We start from the raw sequence: 21,435 nt of genomic DNA, 5'->3' as shown, positions 1-21,435 counted from the left end.
GCCCTGGTGGGCACTGCGGTCCCCGCCCCCAGCCCGCCCGCAAGAGCCCTGGGATGGGACAGTGGGGCGGGCGTGGTCATCGACTGCAGGTTCACCTGTGTGGGGGTGGGGGCGTCAGCAGACTGGCACTTCCAGAAATTTTGCAGCTGAGTGACTGGAGCACGGAGGGACGGGCTTCAGGGCTGGAGCTTTGGAGGGGTCGCGGCCCAGTGTCCTGCGCCTTCCTGGGCCCCGTTCGGGTGCCCTGGCCTGTGCCGCAGTGTGCGTCTTGGGTGGCAGGAGTACGGTCGCCGCCTCAGCAGATGGGCTGGGCCTGCGGGAAGAGGGCGCCCTGATGTAGGCCCCTGCTGCCCACAGTGCATGCGGGAGCGGCTGTGACCAGGCAGAGCTGGCGAAGCCTGGAACTGCCCTTAGGAGACTGACTCTCTCCTCTCCTCCCCAGCTGCCACGCTGCGCCCTCGCTGCGGCCAGGCCTGGAGGGACTGCTGCTGGACAGCTGCGCCCGGGCTGTGTGAGCGCAGCCCCGCCGCCGCCGCCAAGAGGTCAGTGAGGCCGTCCCTGCTGGGAGCCGCCTTGTGCACCTCCAGGTGCGGTGCTAGCCGAGGAGGTTGTCCAGGCAGTGCTGGCTCGGTGGCACGTCTGCCCGGAAGCTCCTTTGCTGCTCGCTGTGTGAGCTCCTTCTGGGTAGCGCTCAGTGGGGCAGCCCTTCTGTAATGGATGCTGCCGCGTCTTCTGTGGGCCATGGGCCCTGCAGATCGGCCCCTTCCCTCCCCCTGCTCTGGGCAGGCTCCCCCTCTGGCGGCCACACTGCTCGGGGCCCGTGCACTCTGCTTCTTGTCCTCTGCACCATGGTCTTCAGCTTCTCCTGGCACATCTGGATTCCATGGGATGGGGTGCTGGTCACCAGGATGCTGCCACGGCGAGCTCTTCCAGTGCCCACCCCCAAATTGCTGACGGGACCTCCTGGTGCCCACTCTGAGGTGCACGTTTCTGCGCCATCAGCGCCGTCGACAGCAGCTGTGCTTGGGGAGCGAAGCCGCTGCCCGTGGCGGGGGCTGGCGCGGCGGCCTGGGCTGGAGGTGCCGGCCAGGGCGGGTCCTGGCCTGCATGGCTATTGGGAGGTGGGTCGGGCCTGGGCAGTGTCCCTGACCTGCAGCCTAGCCCTCCCCTGGCAGGCCCTTGCCACCCTGTGCGTCTGTGGCTTAGAGCGCCGCCACCGTCCGTGCTGTTGGCAGGCGCACGCGTGCCTTGCCTGTGTGTTGGGACCCAGGCCCGTGTGGCCAGCCCTGCCTGCTGTCTGCTTGTGGGTGCAGACTTGGAACAGGCGACGGTGCCCTGGTGTGAAAGGCGGACCTACCGCCCTCCATGGCCTGGGCTTTGAGGGCTCCTGACAGCAGCCCCGCCTGCTAGCCCATGGGCCTTCTCCGCCCTCTTTCCCATCGAGAGGCGGTGTGGGGCAGGAGCGGGGTCACCTGTGGGTCTCCCTGGCATGTGGAGTGGACGCGGGTGGTGGACGGTCGCGTGTCCACATTGCTGACCCTGTGTTGTCTATAGGTGCCCAGCAGAAGAACATGGCTCAAGAGGCGAATCACAGCCAGGCGCCCATGCTGTGCTCCACCGGCTGCGGGTTCTACGGGAACCCCCGGACCAACGGCATGTGCTCCGTGTGCTACAAGGAGCACCTCCAGAGACAGAACAACGGCGGCAGGATCAGCCCACCTGGTGAGCCTGTCCGGGCCGTCATCCACGGGGAGCCAGTGCCCCATCCCTGCATAGCATCCTGTCTCCTGTCTCCGAGTAGGGTGGGGTGGGGCAGCAAGGGGCCCTGGGGAAGGCGGGCGGGTCGTCGGCTGGACCTGGCTTCGCCTTGGGGGCGGGGCTGCTCTGCCCTCCTGAACCGGTCCTCCAGGGCCCTGCAGACGGGCTTCTGTGTCGGCAGCTGCGAGAGCAGATTGAGAAGGCTTCTGAGGAGCAGCTGTGGAGAGGACAGCTGTGGTGGCCTCCAGCTGGGCCACGTTGGCGCCTCGGAGGCCGTCTAGGCTGCGGCTGTCTCCTCGCTGCCCCACATGGAAGCCCAGGGCCAGGCCCATGGGGATGCTGCCCCTCTGGGTCTTCTGCACCGAGACACAGCGGGGGCAGCACCTTCCCAGCTGCTGGGAGCGGTTTCTCAGCCTGCGGGCCCGGCCTCAGTGTGCAGGCCGCCCCAGGGCTCCACCCCCGGGGGACATTTGTGACCAGGACACGGGCGCCCAGCCATTCGTCCTGGAAGTTCATCTCTTCACATTGACCGTGGGGGTGCGGTTCAACAGACATCCTTCCGCTCCCAAAGCCCCGGGTTTTTTAACTGAGTGCAGCGAGCCAGCGGCTCATGGGCGGGCGGGCGGGTGGGCCTGGGTTTGGTCTGCCCTGGCAGGCACCGCCAAGGACAGGTCCTTGACCCACGGTGTCCCCACAGCAGCCTCTGTTGGTAGCCTCTCCGAGCCCCTGCCTGTCCAGTGCACAGATGTCGGGGCCGCGGAGGCTCCTCCTGCGCTGGAGTCCACGTCGCCATCCACACAGCCCAGGTAGGAGGCTCTGTGGGGTGGGGGGCACACGTCATCCCTCAGCCCAGGCAGGGAGCCCCAGACCACCCGGCCCAACCAGCGAAGAGGCATCCCTGGCCCACCCTCCTCCAGAGGGCTGGGCTCCCTGTGTCTCTTGCTGGGACAGGTCCCGACTCCAGCTCCTGGCTAGTGCCAGGCCTCGGGCACCCTTCTCCTTTCTGGCTCTGAAGTCACATCCCCCAGGAACCTAAGGAGATGGACGCTTGCCCCACCTGTCTCCTGCTGTCAGAGGCGGCCTGTGCCTCTCCTGGGGCTGGGGCACACGGCGTGGCCTGCAGGAACGTTGTCTCCCCGAGCCAGGTCATGCCACTCACGCTGTGGCTTCCCCCCGAGGTGGGCTGGCCCCCGCGGCCTGACTCCAGGGCCCCGTGAGGCGCCACAGCCCACTCAGATATGCAGCTCCCACGCTGCCCTTGCAGTTACTGTCCGGGACCACCTTTCAATCTGAATGCTTTTGCTTTTCCAGCCCTGTATCAAATCAGTCACTTTTATCAGAATCGGTAGCCTCTTCCCAAGTGGACAGCACGTCTGTGGACAAAGCAGCGCCTGAGACAGAAGACCTGCAAGGTCGGTGGGGCCCTCTGGGCTGTGGGGCTGGTGCTGTTGCGTAGCTGGGCACGCCGTGCTGGTGGACAGCAGCATGCAGGCCCTCCTCATGGCCGTGGGGCAGGGCGGGGTGCCGTGTCTTCCCTGAGTGGACATGCTGTTGGCCTCGAGGCCTGCGCTGAGCAAGGCCGCCTCCCTGTGTGGGGTGGGCCTGGCTGAGGAGAGTCTCGAGCGTGGGCACCAGGCTGAGCCATAGGTCCTGCTGCCCGTGGGGTCTGGGAGATCAGCTTGGCGGGCGCCTCCCGGGGCGCCCGGTTGCCACTGGCCTGCGGTGCTGCTGCTGAGCTCGAGGTGGCCACCCCCACACAGGCCAGCTGCTCCCTGGCACGGGCAGGCGGCGTGGCAAGCCTTGGCTTTGGCCCCTGAGCTCCGCCTTAAGAATGGGGAGAGGACCTGGGTGAAGTGCGGGGGGAAGGGGAGACCCTTAGAGCTGCGGTGAGGGCCCGGCATGCCAGTCGGCACCTCTCACAGATGTGGGCTGGTTCCTGGCAGGGTCGGCTGGAGCCCGAGCTGGGGAGGCCTGGGCCACGCCGTGTGGATGCACATCTCAGGGTGGCGGACCTAATGGAGGTGTCTGGGAGCACGGGGCTGGGGCGTCCTCGTGGCAGCCTGGGTGCTGGCCTTGGCTCGTGCAGGGACACGGCAGCTCAGCTTCATCACCTGTCTGTCCTTGAGCTCAGAGGTTTCACGTGAACGCCTGGGACTGCCCGACACACATCGTGTCATGGCTCGGGCTGGACCTTGTCCCCGAGCGCCTCAGCACCGGCCCAATATGTGCGTCGGCACAGGGCGCCCCTCACACACTCCCCGGGATGCCAGGCGTGCACGTGCGCTACCGCCGCCGCTGGCCCGGCGTGTGTTGGAGAAGCTGCGAGTACAGCGCGGGCCTGTGTTTTCTGTTTCCCGTGTGCCACGCGCCCCAATGCAGGTGCACCAGATACCTGTCACCCCCTGGGGCCGTGGCTTCCCGGCGCGTGGGTCTTATCACTTAATGACACCGCGCTGCCTTCCTGTTCTGTCAGCCTCCGCGTCAGATGCGGCACAGCCGCCCTCTGAAGAGCAAAGCAAATCCCTTGAGAAGCCAAAACAGAAGAAGAATCGCTGCTTCATGTGCAGGAAGAAGGTGGGGCTAACTGGTAAGGACCCGGCCCGCCGCCGGGGAAGGCCGGGAAGGCGGGCCCAGCTGTTAGGGCTGCCCGTCCGGGAGCTGAGACTCGCTTCGGTGTGTGAGTTTTCTTAAGAGAAATAAAAATAGTTTACTTACGTATCCAAAAGTGAAATGAACAGCTCTTCTTTACGCACATGGACAGGTGAGGCCCGGTGCTGGCACGGGCGGGGTCGGAGGGCAGTCTCCTGGGGAGGAGCACGGTGTCCCGGGGTGCTGAGGGGCAGCCAGGCGTTCCAGGCAGGGCTGTCATGTTTGGCAGAAAACAAGCGCTCTGGGGTTCAGCGAAGGAGGGAGTTTGTGTAAAAGAAGGGTGAGGAGAGGCGAGTGCAGGTGCCTGTGCCAGAGGTTCTGGGCAGACAAGCTGGACTTGGCACCGAGGGGACAGGCATGCAGGCAGAAAGAGCTGGGCAGAAGCTCAGGGAGGGGAGCGCGGGGGTTGCCAGCTGGCCGGGCGGGCCGGGGCAGCAGAGCCGAGTGGCTGCTGGTGCTCGCTGGGTTAGGCCAGGGCTGAGGACCTTCCCTGAGAGTCTGCCCGGGAGCGGGGACGCGCAGCAAGACTGCCGGCCAGCATGCTGAGGGCGGGCACACAGTGCAGGCGGGCAGGAGAGGAAGGTTCCGCTGTCCCCTGTGGACGTGAACAGACACCGAAGTCCCCCTGAGGCCCTGCCCGTGTTCGAGGCCGTCTTTCTAGGTTCAGACCAAGGCCTGGTGGTTCTCTTTCTGCCGTCCACTGGTCTAGCCCTTCTTGTTGGCCTCACCTTCCAGTCGTGCTCACGGCGGTCCGGATGTCATGACAGTGAAATCCAAGGGCCCAGGAAGTCGGCGTCAGTCTCAATGCAGCCCTCACACCTCCTGCAGCCCAGACCCCTGCCAGGCATAGCACAAGGGTCCTTTCCAAGTCAGGTGCTGAGAACGCCGACCCCAGTCTGCACCCAGCCGTGGCATCCTGTGGGCACGGTGGGCCTCCCGAGGCAGCAGTCCACACTCGGCTCAGCTCTCGGCCTCCACCCTTGGGCCACTTTCCTAAAACAAGTCGCTTGCATGTTACTGTTTATGTGAAGGGCCTCCCACTCCCCCGTCACCCTCCAGAGTCACAGATGCAGAAACAGGCTCGAGGCTCAGCTGCGGACTCGGTCAGGGAGGAGCCGCTTGCAAGCCCGCGGTGCAGGGCCTGACCCGGGGGATCCTGCCAGGAGGAGGTTGGGCCCACCTCCGGCAGCCAGTACGGGGGTGGCTGCGCTTTCCCGCCTGGCAGGTGCTCGCCAGGCCGCAGCCATCATGCCCGGTGCTAGTGGACGGCCGGGCGGTGGGCAAGAGGCGCCCGAGGAGGCGCGCGGCGCGGTGGGTGTCTGGGTGCCCCTGCTGGGCCCGCCTGCCACCCTCTGCCCACTCACCTGTGCTGTCGTCCGTTTCCAGGGTTCGAATGCCGGTGCGGGAACGTGTACTGCGGCGCGCACCGCTACTCCGACGTGCACAGCTGCCCTTACAATTACAGAGCCGACGCTGCCGAGCGGATCCGGAAAGAAAACCCAGTCGTTGTCGGCGAAAAGATCCAGAAGATTTGAGCTCCTGCTGGAATACAAAGTCCTTGGCCATCTGCAAACTAAACACTGACTTGAGTTTTTTTCCTAGTCCTTGGACGTAGAGCAGCGTCTGATAGGCCTTTAATCACGCATGTCACCGGAAGAATAGATTTTTGTTTTTGTTTTGAAAATGACTCTGAACATTTATTTCCATTGCAGTTTCTGTGCTGAAAAGACTTAAGTAAACTTTACAAGTATTATCCTTTTAAGATCATTCTCATTCTAGTTGAGCGCAGAGGGCTTGTGATGCCTGAAGCCCGGAGGGCGACTTCCCGTGGTGCCGCCTGCGCCAGCCCGGCCGCTCCGCGCAGCCTCCGCGCCCTCCGGGGACCCTGCTCGCACCGCGCGGACCTGGACTGCCTGCCGGCCCGCGCTTCTCCCTGACCACGGCCCCGCCTCTGCCGGCGCTTGCTCTGCGCCCCACCGTTATGTCCTCGGCGCGGGGAGGGGGGCCGTCCTGGCCCGCGCGGAGGGGAGGGCGTGGGGCCGCGCTGTTTTCTGTTTCGCACCAGCCTCTGATTCAATAAAGGAAATGGCTCCTCTGCTGGCGCGCGCTCCCTCATTCTCACCAGCGGCGCCTCAACCTCTGGGCCTCTGCTTGGCTCATTTTTTTCTGTTTTTTTTTTTTAAAGATTCATGCATACAAGAGCTGGGGTGCAGGCCAGAGGTGTGGGGGTGAGAAGATTCCCCAGAGACAGAGCGGGGAGCAGAACAGGCGGATCCACTGAAATCCACTGCTGAGGGGAGCCGCGGGGAGACAGGGGAGGGCTGCTGCGCCCTGTGGGCAGCTCCCTGGCCGGGGATGGAGCTCGTGCTGCAGAGGCGGCGGACAGCTTCACAGCGCTGTGCCTAACCCCTTGCGCCACCAGGGAGGCCCCGTGGCTGGTTGCTGTTTAATCCCTGGAAGGGCAGGATTATTGTAACGAGAGAGTGAGGGACGCTGGCCCAGGCTTCAGTGCAGGCAAGAGCCACTTGCAAAGGGATGGGTTTGCCAAGAGAATCGCCGGCCGGCGTAGGCGGGCGTCGTGGGGGGGGGCTCTGGCTGCCCTCTGTGGCGAGGATCTGCCCGCCGGCGCCGGCAGCCGACGGAGTGTGCTTTGGCCGCGCAGGGACTTGGCGCCCATGGCGCAGGCGGCAGCGTTGCTGGGGCAGAAGTCGCCCTGGATACCGGGCAGTAGCCGGAGGGTGCTCTGGGGTCTGTCCAGCCTGGTGTCCAGTCCTGGGAAGCCGCCCGGCGCCCCTTCTTCAAAGCCAGTGAGGTTGGGGAGCCACAGTGAGAAGCCAGCCCTGAGCACCCTCTGGCGGCAGGTGGGGACCCCTTGCGCCTCCCGCCTGGGTGTGGCTGGGTCCGCGGACAGAGGGGTTGGGCCTTGGGAGGTTTGGGGTTACCCCAGAAGTTAAGAGTTCACACGCTCCATAACGTGCCGTGCCGCCCTCCACACCGGGCACACGCCCTCCACGCCCCGCCCCCGCTGCCGGGGCCGCCGCCTGCCTGTGCATGGCCGGTGCTCCCTGCGGGCTGGGCGGGCGCCGTGGACCTGCGGAGATGGCCGGGCTCACCGCGAGGGGCGGGGGGCCGGTGAGGCTCTGCCAGCAGGGGCCAAGCCTTGTGTTGGGAGGACAGCCACGCGGGAAGCCATCGTCCTGCCCATGTTGGCAGCTGGAGGTTGAATCAGCCTCCATGTTGAGTTTTTGTGGTTCAGTGTCCCCAAAGCCCCCGCCTGGGTGCTGGGGTCACGAGAGGTCGTCAGGACAGCCCGTGCCCCCTGTGCCCGCCTTGCTAGGGCCACCTGACTCCGCTTCCCGAAACGCCTGCCGCGAGGACGCAGGGCCGGCCGCGGGCTGGTCCAGGCGGCGTGGCAGCAGGGCCGCTAGGCAGGCTGCTGCCCGTGGTCGCCGGACGCTTGGCGGGATCCGGCTTCAAAGCCAGGCGGCCAGGGCTGTGGAAAGGCGGCTCCAGGCCCCGAGACCCCGACGGTGGGGCTGGGGCAGAGGATCCATGGTGGCCCCTCTGGGCTCGCAGCCTAGCCTGGGTCCTCTGGCGCCCTGAAGCGTCTGGGCCTTGGGTGGCCATCCTGGCGACTTGGCTTGTCCTGTGCGGCCGCACGACATGCCGTTCCCAGCCGGGCAGGCCTTCGAGGACCTGCTGGCGCAGGGGGAGGGCACAGATGGCTGCGTGCTGAGAGGAGACACATGGGCGCTCCTGGCCTGGTAACGTGGAAACTAGGCTCCAGGATGTGCCCGGGAGGGAGAACGCGAAGGGGCGGGGAGTAACATGCAAATCTGAAACCACAGGGGGTGGCGCCAGGTGCATGAGCCCTTAAAATTATCTTTCATGGCTGTACATGCTCCCCGCCCCCCCCCAAAAAAAACCAAAATCCAAAGACGGAAAGAAAATAGAACTTTCCAGTCGCTTGTGGTGAGTTTTCCAAAGAACAGCTTTGGCGCCTGCAGACGCACCGCGGTGAGCGCCACCCGGGCCACACCAGGACCCTGCGCCCCGCGCTGCCATCTCTGTGGCTTCCGGCGGGGAGGCTGGCCTGTGCCCGCCTCCGGGGCGCCCCTGCCCGGCGCGTGCAAGCAGGCCCGCAGGTGCCCGCAGGTGCCCGCAGGTGCCCGCAGGTGCTGCACAAACCGGCTCCGCTGCTCCTGCTCAGGGCAAGCGGCCCTGCAGCCCAGAGGTGCTGGGGAGCGAGACCGGCCCGGCGCGGGACACCTCCCTGCACCCCCTTCCCGCCGCGTCCTTCCCCTCCTGGGCCGGCTCCAAGCCCCTCCCGGGCCCTCCCGTCTGTCCCGGCTGTGCAGCCAGCGGCGGCACCGGCACCCCGCGGCGGAGACTGGGGCGCCCCGGGCGGAAGACGCCTGGGGTCCCTCTAGAGCCAGGGCCGCGCTCCGCGGAGATGGACCTGCGGAAAGAGGGGCGGGCCGGGCCGGAGGGGCGGGCCGGGCCGGGGAGGGGCGGGCCGGGCCGGAGGGGCGGGCCGGGCCGGAGGGGCGGGCCGGGGAGGGGCGGGCCGGGCCGGAGGGGCGGGCCGGGGAGGGGCGGGCCGGGCCGGAGGGGCGGGCCGGGCCGGGCCGGAGGGGCGGGCCGGGGAGGGGCGGGCCGGGCCGGAGGGGCGGGCCGGGCCGGCGGGGCGGGCGGAGCGCAGGGCCAGAGTCCGCGCGGCCGCCCGCCTGCCGTCCAGCCGAGCCGCAGCCCTCGCCGCCGAGCCCGCTCCGCGCCCCGCCAGCTCGCCAGCATGTCCTTCGTGCCGGTGCCCGCGGACTGCGACTTCCCCATCCAGAACCTGCCCTACGGCGTCTTCTCCAGCGCGCGCCAGGTGCCGCGCGGGGGCGGGGGCGGGGGCGGGAGCCCCTGGGGACCCTCGGGGCGCGGCCGCCGGCCTCCCCCGCGCCCGCCGCGCGCTGCCCCTCCCGCGGGCGCCCGTGGGGTCCGGGGCCCGGCCAGCCTCCCGGGGCGCCTCTCCGCGGACCCCAGACCCCAGGGACTCAGGGGCGGGGCGGAGGCGCGTGCCCTGGCTGGACATCTGAGACCCGCCGCGCTGCGGCCCGCGGGGTGCCCGCCCTGCCCCCGCCCCCGGCCAGCTCCTCCAGCTGGCTCTGGGCGAAGTCGATTGGCAGCGAGAAACCCCTGGACACCGCGGGATCCTCAGCACATCTGTCGAAAGGCCAGGCCAGGAAGCCCCGCTGCTCAGGGCTCCCCCCCACCCCCCCATCCCCCGTGGACTGGGGTCTGCTCTGCAGTGCCCCAGAATCCCCCTCCCCAGAACCCTCCCCTGCCCGCCCTGCCCGGGCCCTGGCTCCCTGCCACCTTGGCCCAGGTAGCAGGGCCTTTCACAAGGGGCCGCTGGCCGCCTGTTGCAAGGGCCCAAAGGTTAGCCCCTGGCCCCTGGAGGTCGCACACACAAACAGGGGCGTGGCGGCCCAGACCAGCGCTGACTGGCCCAGCAGCCCTCCAGGCCGCGTGGCTGAGGCTGGTGGGGGTGGCCAGCAGAGAGGGCGCGGGGCTCGGGCGTCCCATCCCCGGCGAGCGCGTGCCTGCTCCTCTGCAGGGTGGCGCCCCTCCAGGCCGGCCAGTTGCTCGTCCTCCCTTGCCGGCCACCAGCCCTTCAGATTTTTTTTAAAGATTCATTTATTTATGCATACAAGGATCAGGGTGCAGGCTGGGGGTGAGGGGACTCCCCAGAGACAGAGTGGGGAGCACAACAGGCGGATCCACTGAGATCCACGGCTGAGGGGGCAGCGGGGGACAGGAGGGGTCAGCTGCTTCCTGTGGGTCAGCTCCCTGGCCGGGCACCAACTCAGGCTGCAGCGGTGACAGCCTGAGACTGACCCCGGGCCACAGGGAGGCCCCCTCCATAGTTTGGTGCAGCAATTGTGACTTGACCAGTCACTTCCTTCATTCTCTTATTTGCCCAGTGCTCCGGGTCCAGCTCCCCGCCAGGCTCTGGCCGGGAAGGCGAGTCCTTCCTCAGAGGTGCTGAGGGCTGAGGAACCCGAGAGGGGGAGGCCGCTGTGGGCGGCTGACTGGCTCCCTGCTCCTGGCCAGGTGGCCGCCACTCAGAGCCGGCCTCATGTCGGGACCCGCCTTTCTGCCGCCAGAGTCCTCCTTCTTGCGCAGGGTTCGCCTCCCCGAACAGCCCCGCAGCTCCCGTCGGAGGGGTGGGGGCAGGAGCAAGGCTTGAGCGTCGCCCATGTGTCCTGGGCCTGCGGGACGCTGCCCAGGGGACTCGAGCAAGGCCCGCGCCGTCGCCCGTCACAGCCAAGGAAACGGAGGCTAGGAGGCGCCCCGCGTCGGGCGGCCCAGCGGGTCGGGGCAGCCCTGAGGTCACGTGTCCAGCTCCCAGACGAGTGGGGTGCTCGCCTTAGGAGGATGTGGACACAGCTGGCTGTGCGCTCTAGAGGCCCCGGGCCCTCCTGGTCAGCCCTGTGAGGCCCGCGAGGCCCGGGCCCTATTGGGGCAGATGCCGGGAGAGAGCAGGCTGGGCTGCACCCGGCTGGAGCTGCTCCTGCGCAGCTGAGGAAGCTGCTTCCGGAGCCTGGTCAGGGTTCTGTGGGTGCCAGCACGGGGAGCACCCGCTGTGCCTGTGGCCTGGCAGTGGCCTCCAGGCTGTAGACTGGGCTAGCAGGTGCTTCTGGGGTGCCCTTCCTGCCCCCAGCTGGGCCTCAGAAAACAAGTCTCTGCATGTCCCCTGGGGGCAGCCCTGGACCCAGCGCTCTGCTTCTTTCAGAGGGGGGCTCAGGTGCAGGGGGGCACAGTGGAACTGGGGGTACCAGGCACTGGGGTGGCAGCCTCAGGGCCAGGTGGGGGTGTGGTGTCATGTGCTGGCTGCGTGAGAGATGCCCCACATGAGCACAGTGCGCACACAGCTGCTCCCCTCTCCATGCCCGGGAGGGCAGTGGCAGGCTGAGGCCGGGAGGCCCAGGAGGCTCTGCGGAGGAGGGCCAGGGCCAGTCTGCAGAGCTCTTGGGCTCCCGTGGACAACAGGCTCGGGGCAGTGGACAGACTCTCCGCTCACAGCCCTTGGGAGCTTCCCTTCTCCTCCCCACGTCTGAGCTGCCGAGTGCACTCCAGTGCCCCCCACCCCACCGCCGGCTGCGGGGGCCACCCAGCGGGGTGCAGCCTTGCCTGGAGGGACTCCCCTCCCACCCACGCAGGCCTGGGACCTCCCTTCTGGGTGAACACGGGTTCCTGGGGCTCAGGCCACCCCGGGTCGCGGGAGGAGGGTGCTGGGGGGGGTGCTCATGCCCCAGCTCCACGGCCCCAGCCTCCAGGGCCCTCCGAGGGGAGGCCACCTCACTAGAGAGCCTTGAGCGCCAGCATGTCTCCCCAGGCGAGACCGAGGATCGGCGTGGCCATTGGCGACCAGATCCTGGACCTCAGCGCCATCAGGCACCTGTTCACCGGGCCTGTTCTCTCCCAGCACCAGGATGTCTTCAATGAGGTGGGTGCCGCGGTCCGTGCAGGGGCTGCAGAGGCCAGGCCCGTGCAGGGCAAGGAGGGCCTGGGGCTCGGGGTCTGCACCTGAGCGGCAGGGGCTGCTGCTGTCTCCCTGCTTGGGTAGGGCACCCCGGCTTCGCCACACCTCGCCTTCCCCTTTTCTGTCCCAGCCAACGCTCAACAGCTTCATGGGCCTGGGCCAGGCCGCCTGGAAGGAGGCGAGAGCCTGTCTGCAGGACCTGCTGTCCGCCCGCCAGGCCCGGCTCAGGGACGACCCAGCGCTCCGGGAGCGGTGAGCGGGCGCCCTTGCCCGGGCGGGGGTCCAGCAGGGCTGTGCTCGAGGGCTTCGGCGGCCGTGGCCGGGCTGCAGGGTCACCACCGCTGCTGGCCGTCCCCCTGCGCCCCGGCTCCGGCCTCCAGAAGAGCAGCCCCAGGTTTGGGTAGTCAGGGGGGTGGCCCTCCCAGGTGGCCTGCCCGAGAGCTGCTGGGAATTGCCAGGGGGTTCTGGGAAGGGCCTGGGCTCAGCCCTCATGGGGGCTGCAGCGGGGACCCCGTGTCCTTGCTTAGATTTGCAGCCCTGGCTCTGGTTCATTTCAGTGCGTTCACGCCCCAGGCGGCCGCCACCATGCACCTCCCGGCCACCATAGGTGAGTGAGTTCCCGCTAGCCCAGGGCCACCCAGGACAGTAGCTGGGCTGTCAAGAGCTCAGCCCGGTGCCAGCTGGACGAGGTGCTGTTCGGACCTGGACACTGGGGTCCAGCGTTCCAGGCTGAATCAGCCTTGCGGAGGGCACCCCAGCCTCGTCCAGCTCCATGCTGTGGCCACAGGAGCCCCACTGGACGGTGCCATCCCTGGACAGGCACCTGGTGCTGGGCCCAGCAGTTGAGACACGGGTGGTAGTGAGGGCCACAGAGCGCCCCAGCCCCTCGCCCTGCCCCCACAGCTGGCTGATGGAGTCCTGGCACCCAGGCCACAGGAAGTGTGCGCCCGGTCTCGGGAACGGTGTGCCAGAGCAGGCACTGCCCCCCTGCCCCCACGGATTCCCTGGAGCCCTGGCGCAGAAGTGGGGGAGCAGCCTGGCAGCGGGCAGGCCTCACTGTGCCCTCCTCCCCTGGCCAGACAGTGGGCACCCCTGCTGGCACCCCCGCCTGGCCTCCTCTTGGGTCGGCTGTTGGGGGAAATGCCTGCTGTGCCTCTTCTGGGCCCGAAGGGGTGCAGGGCCTCCCCTCCCTGCCAGCCTGGCTCTGGCCCCAGCTGCTGGTCTGGACCAGCTTGGCCGCTTTGGAGAGAGATTTCCGAGCCGCGCAGGCAGGCGAACTGCCCAACGGGTTTGTCCTGTAGATTCTGGCAGTTGACTCCCCGAGGAAGCCGGGGAGCGGGTGCCAGCCCCTCCCAGGGCCCCACGAGACAGATGGGGAGGTGGTCTTGGCCCTGGGAGGGGGCAGGAAGCCAGCACAGGGGCAGGCGCGGCCCCAGGGAGAGCGCGGCTCTGTGGGCACTGCAGGGGCACTGGGGGGCACGCCCGGCCGCGTGGGGGCTGCCGGGGCAGCGGCTGGGGCAGCGGCTACTCAGGCCACACACGTGCCCCCTTGGCCCAGAGGGCGGCTCCCGACTGCCAGCTCGTCTCGGGAGCCCCAGCGGGTCCTCGCGGCGCCTCGCGGACACCCCGCCCGCCACGCGCCGCGCCCCTCCCGCCCGCGTCCAGGCGCCGGCCGCTGACCACCCCGCGTCTCTGGCCTGCAGGCGACTACACGGACTTCTACTCCTCGCGGCAGCACGCCTCGAACGTGGGCATCATGTTCCGGGGCAAGGAGAACGCACTGATGCCCAACTGGTGGGTGCCGGGCGGGTAGCATCTCCTGGTCCCCCGTCCCCCTGGGCACCCGCCTCCCGCCGCGACCTGGCCGGCCCCGCCCCCAAGCTGGCCCCCCGCAGGGTGTCCATCGCTCTGCTTGGGCCTTAGGGTCATAAGTCAGCTCTTCCTTTGTCTTTAAGTCTTAAAAACCCTGCGGGGCGTGGTGAGCAGACAGCCTGCTGACGCCTCCCCACCCCCCTTGCAGGCTGCACTTGCCTGTCGGCTACCACGGACGTGCCTCCTCCATCGTGGTGTCCGGCACCCCTATCCGCAGGCCCCTGGGGCAGATGCGGCCGGATGAGAGTGAGAGCTGGGCCCGAGGGAGGGCGCCCGCGGGGGGCGGGGTGTGAGGGCGCCTGGCTCACCGGGCTCTCTGTTCCGCACAGCCAAGCCTCCCGTGTTCGGGCCCTGCAAGCTCCTGGACATTGAGTTGGAAATGGTGAGCGGGAGTCTGGGTGACCCCTGGTAGCTCCTGTCCCCGCCGGTCATGTCCGTGGTTCCCGTCCCGGTCTCACTCCTGCACTGCGGGTAGCCCTGGCGGCACCCAGAGCCGGGTCCTCCGGGCCGCAGGGTGAGCTCCCTGGGCAGCACTTGGCCACCTGGTCCAGCAGCGCGTCCCTGGCACAGCCACGGGTGCCACCGTAGTCCAGGACCTGCGCTCTTCTTTGGCGACTCTGCCCTGAAGTGCCCCCGAGGGCAGAGGCCCTCTGTGCCTCGCAGAGGAGGTGCCCGGGCTGCGTCCCCAGCGCCAGTCAGCACAGACCCGCACTGGGCCCCGAGCGGAGGCTGGGCCTGGAGGCTCCAACCCTGGCGGACGCCCTGTCCCGCTTGTCCTGTGCAGGGCGCCCCGACCCCCGCGGCACGGCCGTGCTGGTTCCTCGCTGGCTGAGGGGCTCAAGCCTCCGGGACAGGGCCCTGGCCAGCCATGGGGCTGCGTCCCCCCGCGGTGCCAGGGTGGGGAGGCCCTGAGCCCCACACGGCAGGTGCTCCTCTGGAAGGAGGTCCCAGCCCCGCCCCGATTTCCCGGTGTGGTCCGAGGGGCGCTGGCTGCCGCGATGAGGACTGCCCGCTCCGCCCAGCACGGGCACGGATGGCCGGTGGGCCCTGCGCCGGCTGCCTGTGCTGCCCGGGCTCGGGAAGGCCTGACCTCCGCCCTCCAAGCACGTGCCCCGGCGGCCGCCCAGCTGGGCGCTCACCCGTGCCCCGCAGGCTTTCTTTGTAGGGCCTGGGAACCGCTTCGGAGAGCCCATCCCCATCTCCGAGGCCCACGAGCACATCTTCGGGATGGTCCTCATGAACGACTGGAGCGGTGTGCGGGCCGGGCCGGGGCGGTGCGGGCGGGGGCGGCGGGGGGCGCGAGGACGGGGCCTGGGCGGCGCGCGGGGCCCAAGCAGGGTGGGCTCGGGCTGACGCGGCCCCTCCCCCCAGCCCGAGACATTCAGAAGTGGGAGTACGTGCCGCTCGGGCCCTTCCTGGGCAAGAGCTTCGGGACCACCATCTCCCCCTGGGTGGTGCCCATGGACGCGCTGCTGCCCTTCGCCATCCCCAACCCCAAGCAGGTGAGCGGGGCGTCCTGCGCCGGGCGGGCCTGCTCTTGGGGAAACGGGGGCTTCTGTAGCCTCGGAGCCCCTCAGAGCTGGGGGAGCTAGCCAGCGGCAAGGGGCGGGAGTGGAGAGCGGCTCCTGGCCCCTCTGACCCCTGCCTCTCGGGGGTGACTCCCTGGCTCTGTCCCCTCCCCATGCCCTGTCCTCAGCAGGGAGGCCCCGCAGTACAGCTCCACTGGCCTCCTGCCCTGGCAACCCCCCCAGCTTCTCCCCTGCCGCCCAGCTCCAGGCACCCAGCTCCCCCACCCCATTCCCCACCCCCACCCCACCCCTGCCTTGCTTCCAGCACCTCCAGCCCAGCAGGCACCGAGGCCCAGAGACCACCCCTTCCTGTGGGCACCCCCCCCACAGCTTCCCCCACCTAGCTCTGAGGCGAGACAGCTCAGTGCCCCTGCCTCAGGGGTCCCCAGGAGGGCCCAGCTCCTTGTCTGGTCTGCCCTCGCAGGACCCCAAGCCTCTGCCATACCTGCGCCACGACCAGCCCTACACCTTTGACATCAACCTCTCGGTGGCCCTGAAAGGTACTGCCTCGGCTGGGCGTGCTCTCCCTCCCGCTGCATCCTCCACGTGCCAGTCTGCACGCGCCACAACCCTGGCCTGATACTGTGCCAGGACAGGTGCCCTCGGAGCGGGGCAGGAGTGCCAGCTGGGGTGGCACAGGTGCCCTGAGGAAGCACTGCCCCCCCCTCACGACAGTCATGGGGATTCCCAGGCCTAGAGGGGTGGCCCTCCAGCCACTTAGTGAGGACCGAGCAGCCTGCCCAGCGCCTGGAGCCTGAGCCTCATCCGGCGGGCTCTGGAAGGCTGGGGCAGGAGGTGCCGCCCCAGAGCAGGCAGGTGGGAGGGGCCGGGCCAGGGCCCTCCCGCTGCAGCCCTCAGGGCTTGGTGCTGCTCCCAGCTGGGGCCTGGGGAACACGGCTCCCTGGGGCCACCTGTTCTCTGAGCCTCAGAGGGTCAGAGGGGACGCAGGGCCCTGGGAGGCCCAGTGCCGGGGCGGGGGTGGGGGTGGGGATGGTGGGCTGACCCCCGCAGTGGCATTGCATGGCCGGCCCCGGTGCCCTGGATGAGGAGAGAAGGCCCGTCCTGGGGCCTGGGGGCTGCCGGGAGCACTGTGTCAGGAAGCTGAGGTCTTGCGGCCTCAGAGGTGGCGGGTGCTGGGCCGGGAGGGCAGCGTGGACACTGGGCGTGGGGCTCCTGGCGGGTGGGTGCTGGTGGTCGGTCCTCCAGGGTCTTCTCCCTGCCTGGTGGTGGGGCCCGTCTCTGTGCCTGTCTCTGTCCCTCCCCAGGAGAAGGAATGAGCCAGCCGGCCACCATATGCAGATCCAATTTTAAGGTGAGCTTGACGCGGGGGCTGCCTCTTACGGGGTGGGGAGGGTCTCCGGGCAGGACCCGCATCGCCGCGTCCAGGTGGGGGTGGCTGGAGCACCTCTGCCTTGCTCCTGTGGGGTGACCATGAGGTCAAGAGACCCCCCCAGACGGGACAGCAGCCACGTGGCCAGTGAGCTGCCTCTGAAGGTGCAGTTGGTGCTGCCCCCTGAGGTGCCAGGAAGCCGGGGCACTGTGTCCGGGTGGGGAGGGGGCCCTGCTGGGGCACCGGGTCCAGGCCGGGTTGCACGGTGCATGGGGGCGGGCATGCGTGTCCTCGCAGGGGGCCTGTGTGTAGCCAGAGGTCTGATCCTGGAGGTTGGATGCTCATGCTGTGAGTGAGGGGGTTGTGGGGAGAGTCGGGAAGTCTCTGGGGCAGCACGTCCTCCCGGGAGGCCTGCTGAGCACCCACCTTCGCCCCCAGAACATGTATTGGACGATGCTGCAGCAGCTCACCCACCACTCGGTCAATGGCTGCAACCTGCGGCCCGGGGACCTGCTGGCATCTGGGACCATCAGTGGGTCGGTGAGTGCCCAGCCCCACCCTCCTGGCCCCGCCTCTGGGCACCCCGGGGAGGGCCTGCGCGTCTGGCCTCCGGGTCAGGGTCTCCTTTCTACATTCTGACCCAAGGGGACGGCAGGAGGATGGGGGGGCCTCTTCCAGGCGGTGCTGGCTGTCCCATCTCTTTGCCCCTCCCTGGATGAGGTCCCTCCCACCCCATGTGCCCACATCTCCCCATTCCCCTGTGCCCCTGTGTCCCCCATGTGCCCTCAGCCGGGGCTGTGCTGCTGACCCCGTGCCGGGTCCGGCTTCAGCCTCTGGTTTGATGGGGCTCCGTCCTGTTGGTGGGGTGTCCGGCCCAGTCTAGGGCCCCCCTGTGCGCCAAAGTAGAGGGTGCCTATTTAAATGGTAGGAAAGTTTTGCGTCTGGGATCCTCAGCCTCAATTTAGATGCAGAATTTTGGGAACATTTTGGACCCAAAAAATAACCTGCCAAAACCTTCTGAATGGGCACCTTTGGGTGTGACCCGGCCAGCTACGCCTGCTGGGCGCGGCCTGCACTGCCCTGGCCTGGACCAGGGCGCCAGGGCTGAGCTACTGCGCCTGCGCCCGCTGACCACACCCCCTCTGTGCGGGCAGGAGCCGGACAGCTTTGGCTCCCTGCTGGAGCTGTCCTGGAAGGGCACGAAGGCCCTGGACCTGGGGAACGGGCAGAGCAGGAAGTTTCTGCTGGACGGGGATGAGGTCATCATAACAGGTGAGGCTGCCTGTGGGGCCCCCGCCCCGGCCACCCCCACCGGCAACCTGCCCCGCCGCCGAGGCCGACGCCCACCTCCGGGGCGGCCCTCTTGGGCAGCCCGTGTCTGCCGCGCTGGCCCTCCTCCCCTCGTCCGCGCACCTCACAGATGAGGAAACTGGGGCCTGGGTCACAGGCGCACGGGAGGGCCAGGCCTTGGTGCGTGCGCGGACCTGGGGCCGGAGACCAAGCCCTGGCGGGAGGGCAGCCCCGCGGCAGCCATGTCCCCCACCCCCGCGGCGGCTCTGGGCACCCTGTGGGGCCGGCCACGTGTGACCCCGGCCTCCTGTGTTCCAGGGCACTGCCAGGGGGATGGCTACCGTGTGGGCTTCGGCCAGTGTGCCGGGAAGGTGCTGCCCGCCCTCTCGCCAGCCTGAGTCTCTGCTCCTGAAGTCAGGGCTCGGCCGGAGCGGCCCCTCGCGCCCCCAGCTGGTCCCCCATGGGGGACGAATAAACCCCACGTGAGCCCCGCTCTGCTGTCCGTTTCCACTGTGTCCTGGCGTCCCGGGCCGGCTGTGCCGCCCACTGGGGAGACTCGGGGACTGGCCGCGGAGCCTCCTCTCTCAGTCCTCCGGCACTGGGCAGCGGGGCACCCTGGGGGGGCTGTGTGGGCGCACGCCCTGACCCGACGGCAGAAAGGTCAGCTCCGTCCCATCGCCAGCCTCGGCGGCATCCCAGCAGCTCCGCCCACATGCACAAGCCTGTCCTCAGCTGTGCTTGGGGCCGCGTCTGCTGACCCTTGCTGGGCAGAGGCAGTGGCTCTGGGGGTCGTTCCAGGCCCAAGGGGGAGTGTCCCTGCTCTGGGGACAGCGAGGGCCTGGTGCTCCTCTCAGGTGGCCCGAGGCGGATGTCTCCAGTCCAGCTCCACCCCGGGCACCTCACCCCAGGCCCACAGCTTGGCCTCACGGCCACCTCCTGGGCGGGAGGCTGTGGCTCTGGCAGGTGCACCCCAGTCCCAGGCCTGTGGAGGGAAGATGGTAGGGCAGGGGCGGGGCCAGGAGCTCGGGCCTGCAGTGGCCCTCAGGCGGCCAGCGCCTATGCCCGTGGGTGCGGCAGCCAGGCCTCTGTCCTGCTCTGCTCCTGCGCCTGGAGCATGTAGCTAAAGACGGAGAGTGAGTCTGGGGGGCTGTGGTCAGGCGTGGGGGGCTGTGGGAGGCTGGACCATGCTGCTCAGCAGAGTCGTCTGAGACCTGGGGCCTCGGCTTCCTGGGGCCTGTATGCGGTTCCGGCCGACTGCTGGTCTGGGCTTCTGGGCAGTGCCTTCGCGCTGTCCAGCCTCAGCTTGGACCGTGGGCTGTCCTTGCCCCACGCCTCCCCGGCCTCGGCAGTTGATGGCGCGGGCGCCTCTGCCCTGGCCACAAGCCCTGGGTGGTGCTTGCAGCTCCGGCCACCTGGGGCTGTGGACACTCCCAGGTGCGGGGCTGGGCCCGGGCGTGCGCCTGCCTGGCCTGCAGCGCCGTTCAGGGCCAGAGGCACACGGGCAGCGAGACCCCAGGCCGTTCTCACGCTGGCCGTGACAGCGGAGCCTTCTGGAGCTAGCGGGGCACGCCAAGAGGCGTCCCGGCAGGGGGTCTGGCTGGGGGCCGGGTCTCTGAGCCCTTGCCCTTCACCCCACCGCCCGCCGCGCTGTGAGCCCCGTGCGGGTGAGGCCAGAGGGGCCAGGTCGGCAATTTTGAGGACGAGGGAGCCGTGGCATGTAGCATCAGCTTTAATCGGGAAGGCCCTGGCCTGAGGTGGCCTGACAGCGGCTGCATCGTGTCTCCACCGTGCGCACACCTTGGAGCCCGCAGTGGCCGCGAGCGCCCCCCGGAGGGGCTGCCAGGGCTGCTTTTCTGCTCCTCAGCCAAACCGGGGCCCGCCCCCGCCCCTCCTCCCAAACAGACGCGGGCTGCGAGCCTGTCTGCTCCTGGGGGGCCCGGCCGGTCCCACCAGCATGGCCAGCAGCGCGCCCGGACTGGGGCAGGGGCTGGACGGGGGACCTGTGCCCTGGCCTTTGAACATTCAGTGGGATGAGCTGGCCCCGGCTTCCAGGCGGGGACCGGCCCCCGGCCCCTGGGGCCTCTCTCTGCAAGACCCGCGCAGCTGGACGGGCGCCCCCTGAGAACCACAGGGAACTTGCGGCAGGTGCCGCCCGCCCTGGCTACCACATGGGCCCGTGGGCGAAGATGCGCTATTGAGAGCCTGCCTGGGCGGGGTGCAGCCTGGGTGGCCTGGGCGGGGTGCGGCCTGGGCCCCAGCCGCCCAGCGGGGGACCCCCACCCGCACGCACGTTGCTGTGTGTGAGGGCATGTGTGCTTTGGATGTATGTGTGTGTGTGCACGCTTGTGCTATGTGCAAGTGTGAGTGCGAGTGCACACACGTGTGTGCCGTGCACCTGGAACACACCTTGATTTGTGTCTGCTGAGGCGCAACAGCCCAGAACTGCGGCCTATTCCCCCTCAGGGTCCCACAGCCCAGGGCCCAAGTGGCTGGGGCCTGGGGTGCAGGCATTCAGGGGGCTCAGGCCTGCTCTGGGAGTGGCAGCCGCGCCTGAGGGGACACCCCACCATGTTCATGGGGGGCTGTCAACGAGCACACGCGACCCCTGAGGCCAGGCCGCCGGTGGGCCTGGCTGGGAGGTGGGCCGGAGCTGTACCCCCAGCACAGAGCCTGCTGCCCTGGTGGGGTCGGGGAGCACCCTGTCCCCCCGCGTCGCCCCACCACACCCTGCGAGGTAGATGCTGCTCCCTCATGTCCGGGGACCTGGGCTCAGGGCCTGCGCACGAGCAGAGGCGCGCGGACTTGGCCAGGCCACTCTCCAAGCCGCAGCTGTGAGTGCCGGGGCAGGCATCGCGCCCCAGGTTGCAGACACAGGCCTTGCCCCACCGCCCGCAGCCGGGCCCCTCCTTTCTTTCCTGTGAGGTTTACACAAAGCAAAGGGTGAGGCCCTTCTGGGCACCACCGGTGAGGGGACAGACAGGAGCGGCCAGCCTGTGTCCAGCATCCGCCTGCCGGCCCGCCCTCCAGGGAGCAGGGGCAGCCGGCACTGGGGGGAGAGGGCGGCGGCGGCGGGGCTGGGGGTGGGGCAGGGAGTGGACGCCCTTGGGCCGGGGTGGGGCATGGACAGTGGGGGTGGGACGTGGGTCTGCGCAGCTGGGTGGGGAACTGAGGGCCACCCGCAGAGTACGGCTCTAAAAACTGTAGAAAAGACAAGAAAATATATCAAAACGGAGGTCCCCTGGGGCTCGACATGCCCTCCCCTCGCCTCTCCTTGTTTTCTGGGTTTCCCCAAACTTCCGATGTGTATAAAAGGGAAGACAAACACCTCTCCTGGCGCTTACGGGGCCTGGCTTCCGCGTGTCCCTGCCGGGCGGGGTCCGGCGGTCCGAGCACCTGCTGCCCACGCCGCCCCGGAGGGCTCCCTGCCGCCGGCC

General features: G+C 68.8%; 2 protein-coding genes across 7 annotated transcripts; both read left to right on the top strand.

The window, feature by feature from the left end:
* Positions 1-1,571: 1,571 nt before the first annotated feature.
* Positions 1,572-7,145, top strand: ZFAND6 (zinc finger AN1-type containing 6; the record flags this gene model as incomplete). 6 transcript variants are annotated; one of them, XM_084253134.1, is made up of 5 exons in its annotated part: positions 1,572-1,722; positions 2,459-2,564; positions 3,070-3,200; positions 4,232-4,345; positions 5,794-7,145. In XM_084253134.1, the coding sequence occupies 5 exons, from the start codon at positions 1,572-1,574 to the stop codon at positions 5,940-5,942; spliced, it is 651 nt and encodes a 216-aa protein (XP_084109260.1). In that variant the 3' UTR covers positions 5,943-7,145. The 6 variants fall into 6 exon arrangements, with proteins under 6 accessions (XP_084109260.1, XP_084109262.1, XP_084109261.1 ...); XM_084253136.1 differs by having other exon boundaries at positions 2,456-2,505; positions 3,086-3,170; XM_084253135.1 differs by having other exon boundaries at positions 2,456-2,564; positions 3,070-3,170.
* A 2,054-nt stretch (positions 7,146-9,199) lies between these two features.
* On the top strand, positions 9,200-18,482 carry FAH (fumarylacetoacetate hydrolase; the record flags this gene model as incomplete). The annotated part of the gene is made up of 14 exons (XM_084254277.1): positions 9,200-9,280; positions 11,795-11,905; positions 12,072-12,193; positions 12,499-12,548; positions 13,645-13,735; positions 13,962-14,059; positions 14,143-14,195; positions 14,966-15,065; positions 15,185-15,315; positions 15,806-15,881; positions 16,647-16,693; positions 17,150-17,251; positions 17,866-17,983; positions 18,320-18,482. 14 exons carry the CDS (start codon positions 9,200-9,202, stop codon positions 18,397-18,399), a joined length of 1,260 nt encoding a protein of 419 aa, XP_084110403.1. The 3' UTR covers positions 18,400-18,482.
* Between the last annotated feature and the right edge of the window lie 2,953 nt (positions 18,483-21,435).

Source organism: Talpa europaea (assembly GCF_964194135.1).
Source record: "Talpa europaea genome assembly, chromosome: 14".
Classification (NCBI taxonomy): domain Eukaryota; kingdom Metazoa; phylum Chordata; class Mammalia; order Eulipotyphla; family Talpidae; genus Talpa; species Talpa europaea.
The sequence above is the reverse complement of the archived record's forward strand: the minus strand, read 5'-3'. Positions and strand labels throughout refer to the sequence as shown.